At 37.0% G+C, this 8736-nt stretch overlaps 1 protein-coding gene across 1 annotated transcript; it reads left to right on the plus strand.

Moving 5' to 3' along the window:
- The first annotated feature begins 1354 nt into the window (after positions 1–1354).
- On the plus strand, positions 1355–7932 carry Nxt2 (nuclear transport factor 2 like export factor 2). The gene is made up of 4 exons (XM_047535292.1): positions 1355–1546; positions 2497–2583; positions 4649–4793; positions 5810–7932. Exons 1-4 carry the CDS (start codon positions 1355–1357, stop codon positions 5989–5991), a joined length of 606 nt encoding a protein of 201 aa, XP_047391248.1. The 3' UTR covers positions 5992–7932.
- Positions 7933–8736: the final 804 nt, after the last annotated feature.

Below are 8736 nucleotides of genomic sequence, written 5' to 3' on the forward strand. Positions count from 1 at the left end.
AAAAAGGTAAGTGAAGTAGCAGTAGCCGTTAGACGAATACTAACGGGAGTAAGAAAAGACTAAAAAAATAGAAACATGAGAAAATATAGAGGAGATTGACCCCAGGGAAACAGAGAAAGATACTGTGGAAGGAGCCACTATTACTGTGAGGATCCACAAAAAAGCTATTCATAGTGAGACTACTGGAGGTATCTGATTTGATAGCTCGGGGAGTCACTGGTGACTTTAAGATAAGTTCTTTTTTTAAAGTTTTTTAGATGTTGATAGACCTTTATTTTATTCATATTTTTTAATATGTGGTGCTGAGAATTGAACCCAGTGCCTCACTTGTGCTAGGCAAGCGCTCTGCCACCGAGCCACAACCCCAGCCCAAGAGAAGTTTTAAGTAATGGCTGAGGAGTGACAGTTTACCTTGGTATTATTATCTGTACCAGGCATTGAACCCCGGGACATTAACCACTGAGCCACCTCCCCAGCCCTTTTTTATATTTTATTTGGAGAGAGGGTCTTGCTGAGTTGCTTAGTGCCTCGCTAAGTTGCTGAGGCTGGCTTTGAACTCGCTGAACTCGCGATCCTCCTGCCTCAGCCTCCCCAGCCCTGGAACTACAGGTGTGTGCCACCGCACCTGGCTTGCCATGGTATTTACATTACTTGAACTCGAATCTCAACTAGTTTGTGAACCTAGGCAGGATAATTGCTTGATCTTAGGTGTAACAGGATAATAAAATAATAGCACTTACCTCACAATTACTATAAATAGTAAGTGACTCTAGGTAAAAGTATTTTTGCGTGTGGTCACTCCCCAGCCTTTAACTATTAGGCTATTTAATGGAGTGAGTAACTGTGGCAGCACTGTAGACTAACTTTTGTGGTCTGCAAGACACAATCATCTCAGAAGGGAGGAACTGGATGAACTTTTCTGTTGGACACAGCGAGTGAAATCACTTAGTGAATACTTTTAAGCATACCACAGAAATGTTACAGTTGAGGTTTCCATTCTTCCAGAAAGTTCCACAACTAACTGTTTTTTACCAGTCAGGCGCAGTATGCGTGCCTTTCTTCAAGCTCCACCCCTTTTTCCTAGGTTACGAATGTAGTAGCCTTTCATGGCGGTCTTCAATGATCTTTGGCCCCACCTCCTAGAGAAAGGAAGTCCCGCTAATTAGACCCTCTCATTTCAGCTTGGACTGGGGTGCGTGTTTGAAAATTGGAATAATTTTTAGTGTCCCGAGACAAAGTGGATTTTTTTCTCCTTCTTTTAAACTCAAAAATATCCAGCCAGTAAGTAAGTGAGGCAGATGGGAGGGATCAGTCGGAACTGAAGTGAGATAAGGCTTAAGGTTGGGACGTCGGAATGCTTTTACAACGGACCGAGCTACTTCCGGGAGAGAATGGGCGGGTAGAAAATTCTGTGCGTTTGGCGGGTTTCTCTCCTTTCCTACATATTTGCTCGTTCTGCAGCCGAGGGAAACAGACACGTGAGGACGTAGTGACGCCGCCAATGTCGGAACATACGTATTCGGGCTCCCCTAAGACCATGTCGGTGGTGAGTGGTGGGGGCCCCGGCTCGACGCGTCGGGCTTGGGCTGCTGAGGGGAGGGACATGGAGCCGGGCCGACAGTTGGTCACGTGGTCAAACGGCGAATCAGGGTCTGGCCCGCTGGCCTCCGGGGCGGGACCTACTGTCTGCTGCCCGCCCCCCAAACCCCTCGTTCCTTTTCTGGTATCTGAAAAGACCCAGAGGTGGGGGTACGGAAGGCGGGTGTTCGGGGCTGTTGTTCATGGCTTACACTCGCCTGTGTTTTTTCCCTCGTTCTGAATCACTTTCGAGCACCTGAAAAAGAAATGAAACTTGCGATTCATTATTTTTAATTCAAATAATAGACCTGACCTGGTAAACAACTGAGGAAGGAGGTACTTTGTCCTCCACCCTCCTGCGGGAACCCCTGTCAGCCTATCAGATTTAACAGTTCTTCACAAACAGTGGTGAATGTTTAAGCAATGTGAGAAAGTTTTCTAAGTGGAGCTGTCTACTTTCTCAAGTAGTTCTTGAACTTCAGTAACCAGTTTTTTCATTCAGCAACTTTTGAGATTGGTCATACAAGCGAATTCAACATTTTCCAAGCTTATTCAGAGATAATTCAACCCTTTCCCCAGCTTTAAGGTTCAGACTGTGTCATTTTAAGGTGAACGATTTATAAAATACTGAAAGTCTTCCTTTGCTTAGTTGCCAAGCAAAGATTATGATTTTTTCTGCTTGAAGAGTGAAAAAAAATAACCGAAATGAGTATGTCCTAAAAGACAACCTAAAAAATAGTGAAAATTGTAACAATTGGAATCTTTCAAGCCCTAACCTTTAAAGTGTCCAAATTTATGGAGAAAAATATAGACTGTGTATAAAGCTACATAGAGGTGGAAATCATCAGCTTCTGTTTGTTTTGTGTTTGTGAGGGGTTGGACAGATGGTAATCTACCTTTCTGTAATTTTTCTTGTAGGATTTTAAAACTTATGTAGATCAGGCATGTAGAGCTGCTGAGGAATTTGTCAGTATTTACTATGAGACAATGGACAAAAGAAGAAGGGTGAGTGTAATATCACTCTTTATTAAAATACCAGGTTTTTAAAAAATATTTTTAGTTATAGATGGACACAATACCTTTAATTTGTTTATTTTTTATGTGGTGCTGAAGATTAAACCCAGTGCTTCACACATGCTAGACAAGTGCTCTACCACTGAGCCACAACCCCAGCCCCACCAGGGTTTGTTTTGTTTTGTTTTGTTTTTGTTTTTTTTTTGAGCCAGCTGTTTATCTGACTTGCACAAGTAATAACTGTGGATGTGTTCTTTAAAAGTCAGTTGATTATGGAAGGATTGGTGTGGTAGTAGTGGGAGTTTGGTATCTGGAATAATATCCTAGGTTTGCCTTTACTTCCAGTTTCTTGGATGAATTGCTGATTTCTTTCAATCACGTTTTATTATAGGGTATTTAGTAAAAATTAATTTCAATACTGCACTGCACTGTGGAGCCCAGCATATATTTACTTAATTATGTGACATTTTCTTAGTCCCATTGTTTAACAAGTGTGGTGAAAGAAATATTAGTACTAGGGGAAGGATCTGACTTTATAGGGATGTTTCCTTATTTGCCCTCTTTATTTAATATATCAATAGATGATTTCTACTTAAGACTTAACAACTATAGTTGGCACTTGCTTCTACTTCAGTCAAAGTTCTCACTTCTTCAGCTTTTTCATTGAAATTTATCACTGGGCTCTTTGTCTAAGTAATTATTTCAGCATGTGAGTCTTACCTAAGTCTCTCATCAGTGTTAGAACTGTCCTTTATTTTTTAAGAGAACTCCTCTCCTGCAGATACAACACTTAATTCCCTATCTCTAAGATGTTTTTTAAAGGCAGAAGATAAAACATGATTCTGCCACTGATGTTTGATGATGTGGAAACTGAGGAAGGGATGTGACTGTGGATGTTTATTGTTCCTTGTCATGAACATTTATTGTGCCTCACTGCTTTCAAAAATATAGTAACAATAAAAGAAAGCTTGTGTTGTCTTTGACCCAAGTTAAATTTTAGAATAAAGCAAATTGTGTGTCCCTTGACCCCAAAGAGGTAACTTGAGCCAGGTGCTGTGGTGAATGCCTGTAATCCCAGTGACTTTGAAGGCTGAGGCAGGAGGATCACAAGTTCAAAGCCAATCTTGTCTATATAGTAAGGCCATAAGCAACTAAGTGAGACCCTATCTCAAAATTAAAAATAAAAAGAGCTGGGGATGCGGCTCAGTGGTTAAGCACCCTGAGTTCAATCCCTGATACAAAAAAAAAGGTAACTTGAATTTCCTTTGTGGGGGCCTTTTTTCATTTATCAGTTCAATTATGAGCTCTACAAATACCATGATTCTTTTGATATATTATGCTAACAGAGTAGTAGTAAAAGAACTAATTTTTCCTAATACATACAAACATTAAATTATTTCATGGATATAACCACTAAGATTAAATTACAGTAGAGCCTAATTGGAACTTTGTTAATTCTCTTTAGAAAAGGGTTGGAAAATAAGCCAGGCACAATGCACCACCTATAATCTCAGTAGCTCTGGAGGCTGAGGCAAGAGAATGGGAGGTTCAGTACCAACCTCAGCAAAAGTGAGGCACTCAGCAACTCGGTGAGACCCTGTCTCTAAATAAAATACAAAATAGGACTGGGGATGTGACTCAGTGGTCAAGTGCCCCTGAGTTCAATCCCTGATAACTATCCCAAAAAAGGGACAGAAAATAAAACTGATTTGGTGCTGCATGTGCTTAGCACTTGTGATCATTTAATTCATTTTAAAACAGAAAGCAAAGCTATAAACGCTGTTTTCGGATGCAAGATTTTCTCATGACTGAAAAGGAAGTATGAAAAATGTATTGATTGTATAATATAGAAATGATAGAATAAAATTTAAGACTAACTTCATAAGACTGACACTTTATATTCACATTGGTTTCTGGTGGCAAGGGGGAAAAGGAAGTGGAGGTGGAAGTAGAGCTGTGAAAGTGTTTATATGCCATGTACAACCTTTTAATCTGTTTCTAGAAAATGCTTACCTGAGGGGAAAAAATCCCTTTTAAATCTTTTCTTTCTTTATAGGCACTTACCAGGCTGTATTTGGACAAGGCCACTTTAATATGGAATGGAAATGTTGTTACAGGGCTAGATGCTCTGAGTAAATTTTTTGAGATGTTGCCTTCTAGTGAGTTCCAGGTCAATATGTTAGATTGCCAGCCAGTACATGGTAAGATCATGATCTTTCAAGGTACTTCCTTTGTTTTCTTTAATGGGTGCTAAGCTTTTACAACAAAAGTGACAAATCACTTTTATTGGTAGAAATATTTACTTATTTGAGCGAGTTAAATATGAAAATTTCATCTTGGCCTTCCCTTACATGCTTCTCACTCCATAGAACCAGTAATAGGATTTGGTAGACTCTGTAATTATGATATATTGAAAGTTGTATGAGAAATGGAGATTAATTATGATTTTTTGTTAATGAAGTGTGTCTCCAGAGATTTTCTTTTTTGGTACTGGAAACTGAACCCAGAGGTCTTCTACCATTGAGCCACATCCCCAGCTCTTTTGATTTGTTATTTTGAGGCAAGGTCTCACTAAGTTGCTGAGGCTGACCTCAAACTTCTGATCCTCTTACCTTATCCTTCTGAGTTGTTGGGATTATAGGTGTGCAGCACCACACCCTGCTTCCAGAGAAAATATATGCCATATCTCTAATGTGTGTTTTAGTATTTTACAGCATATTCAAATTTCACAAAAAATCTACTTTTTTATATGAAAGGATGACTTTAGGCAAGACAGAATTTGATTCAGAGTAGATTGATGGAGTTCATAATGTTTACCTCTAGGTGGGGTCCTTAGTATCTTAAGTAGTTGTTTAGGGTGATTTTTTTTCCTTTATAGTTGTTAAAGAATAACTTAAGTAAAATATTAATAAAGCTCTGCTAGAAAACTAATGAAATATCAATGCATACAGGAAGCAAATGGTCATATATAAAGTTCTTTGAAACTTCAAAGTACCCCCAAATCTTTCTGGATCAAAAATAATTTTAATATTTTTGAAAAGAGTATTTCATTTTTGAAGAGTATTTCATTTTCTGGATTTGAATGTACATGCTCAAGATTATGCTCAAGGCAAAGTATGTTTATGAAAGTTTCATCTTTAGATTGTAAGCAATTGTAGCCTGAAAATTTGCCTAGAGACAGAAACTGACCTCTTTCTTTTTTTGTGTGTGGACAAAGAGCAAGCTACCCAGTCCCAGACTACAGTTCTTGTTGTGACCAGTGGAACTGTGAAGTTTGATGGAAACAAACAACATTACTTCAACCAGAACTTTCTACTGACTGCTCAGTCCACTCCTAATAGCACCGTGTGGAAGATTGCTAGTGATTGCTTTCGTTTTCAAGATTGGGCTAGTAGTTAAAGAGGCAAAAGTCTATTCTTTGTTCTATTTCTGATGCAGATGTCTGTGTGTATTAATTAGAAAATCACTGTAAACCAGTTTGGGCTGAAACTAAGTTTCTTCAATATTTTTTTATTCCTAGCAGCACCTTTTCTAGCAGCTGCCAATTTGAATTGTTGCCCTTCAGAGCTTTCATGCTAGTTTTTTTACATGCCTTATATACATTCCACTAATGACATTCTTAAAGTAATGTTAAACACATGATCTTGGTACTAACATACTCACTGTGAACCCAGCCTATCACAAAAATGGAATCCTTTTGTAATATATCTGTGGGGTATCAGCACAACATAACTCTCTCAAAGTAGGTGGGATTTTTTTGTTGTTTAATAGGATAATTTTTTTAGTAAACCACATGCCTATTTTCAGTTAACACTGGTAATGCAGTTGCAATATATAGTATAGTTTATCAGTTCATAACTACTATCACATATTAGAATTGCATGTGGAATATTTAATAGAGATTTTCATGCTACATTTTCTTATTTTAAGTTGTTACTTTGTAAGTGAATTAATAACTAGATAGGTTAAAAAGTGTTCTCAATTATCACCTGATTATTGGGTACATTTGGTGGATTAAAACTTCTTAAAAACATATCTTGGCAGCTCCAGGTCTAGAAATTTTGGTAATGAGTGGTAGAAGAACCTAATAGCTTTAATGGGAGAATGGGGAATGAGAAATGTAGAAATATCCAAGGTTGATGCCAAAAGTGAGGGGGGGAGTGACCAAATGGTAAAATTTTTGTACTCCTTTACTACCTCCTAAAAATGTAACCTATTTTTAGGATTTAAATCACTAAGTTAATATATATCCTTGCCAAATGTCATGAGTATCACTTTTGTTCTAAGAATGATTTTTAAGGTCTTTACACTTCACCTTATACTTGTCACCATTATGTATCTCTGTTTATTCAAGAACTTACGGGGGTAGAATGCCAGCAATAAGCCTAACCTGTAACAGGGTCTAACAGGAAAGTTGGAAACAAAGCCATTGCTATCTCTTTGTGACACCCTTAACTTCTGTGTCTTCCAGTGAACTTTAGACCCAAAGATTCCTATGTATTACCCACCCCAAAAACAAGTGATTTCCTGCCCCCATGTGTTGTATTGTCAACTCTATTATCTATTCTTTAAAGTTAAAATTATTTGGTTTGTGATTTCGTTCTTCCATATAGCATTGGGCACATTTATTTTAAAACATGTTCCTGTTATGTGACTATCTCATTGTCTTTTTCGAGAGAAAAATAGAAAACAACAAATCTTCATGATAAATTTCAAAAAACAAATTGATTAATTTTATGTCTTGACTACTGAAGAGGAAAAAAAATAACCTAGCTCTGGTTCTTGGTTAACATTTTAAAATATGTGCAATTTTTAATGTTTTAAAGCTAGATATGTCAGCTTTCTTTCTACATTGCAATCAAAATTAATGTTTCTTATCACTTAATTTTAAAACCAGCAATTCATTTACTCTTGCCCAAAGCTACACACTATATTTCTGATATACTATCAAAATAGAATTAAATGGGAGAAGGGAGTGGAACTGACATTTAAACCACACCTTTTAGTACTGATCAAAAATTACACATTATTTCCTACTCAAAGTGAGCTTATTCTTAATTTGAATTGGTTTTTTAAAACTACAGATCTAACAGCAACAAAATACCCAAATACTGCCCTTTCCCTTGTGGAGAAGAGTCGCAAATAAAAGCTGCATATAACTAGCAATAACTGAAGTGAATGGTTGTGAATTGCTTTCTCCAAAACCTGTATAACTTTTAAATGGCTGGAACTGCTCTTATATGGACTAGACTATTTTTGACATGCTCATATTTTTATAACTTGAAAAATAAAATTTGTCCTGTGAAAAGTTTTCTCAAGCTTGTTTTAAGGTGTTTTGATTTTTGTTTTTAAGTCTCCCGAACAGCTGGTTACTTCTTTACAATGTAAGGTTTTTTTCAGATTAAAAACTAACATCAAAATGTTGAAAACAGTGGTTGACATCTGGGACTTTTTCTTTCCATAGACTACCTTATTCTTCCTCTTTTTTTGCATGTGTTCACATTCCCAAGATCACCCGTTTGAGGTACTAGTGACGATTTTGGTGAAAAGTGAGAAATCTTAAACTTTGAGAGAGTAGCCAAAATGTATATTCAGGAGGCAGTGAAACCAAAATACAGATGAGTTCCAGGAAGAGCGTTTCTATTATATTTAATTCTACATTTAAAATATGTCAACAGACACTTTTTGAGAAGAATGAGAACCAGGCAATAACCCTTAAAATCAAATTTTCATGTATTCAAAGATGCATGTATTTTTCACATTTTTACATCACTAAAAGACAAATGTGGGACTTTGTTGGAATTATGTCCAGTGGAAAGTCTTGGGATCTAGCATAAATCTGGGACTGAGGAACATATATCCTTAGATGGGCTTCCAGAATTTTAATATGATTCATAATAATTCATATATCTTATATCCCTATATACAAATGCATAAATAAACCAAGAAAGAAATACTTATGCTTATAATGTATTCCTGGCATTTTCTATTATATTCTATTAATTTTTTGAAAATGCTAGCCATAACCAGCTAAGCTGATGTTTACAACTTTTATTTGAGCAAGCATATTTCAACTGTCATTTTTTTCTTGGGGGTATAGGGCCAGCTTCCAAAAAATGGTGCCATGTGTTAGTGACATAACAC

The sequence above is a fragment of the Sciurus carolinensis genome, chromosome X (genome assembly GCF_902686445.1).
Source record: "Sciurus carolinensis chromosome X, mSciCar1.2, whole genome shotgun sequence".
Lineage (NCBI taxonomy): Eukaryota > Metazoa > Chordata > Mammalia > Rodentia > Sciuridae > Sciurus > Sciurus carolinensis.

What these genes read in the sequence shown, in the direction of transcription:
- Nxt2 (XM_047535292.1), top strand. Translation starts at nt 1,355, where the DNA reads ATGCTTTTACAACGGACCGAGCTACTTCCGGGAGAGAATGGGCGGGTA. An exon ending in CAATGGACAAAAGAAGAAGG is followed by an intron (nt 2,584 to 4,648) that starts GTGAGTGTAATA and finishes CTTTCTTTATAG; the next exon opens with GCACTTACCAGGCTGTATTT. An exon ending in AGATTGCCAGCCAGTACATG is followed by an intron (nt 4,794 to 5,809) that starts GTAAGATCATGA and finishes GTGTGGACAAAG; the next exon opens with AGCAAGCTACCCAGTCCCAG.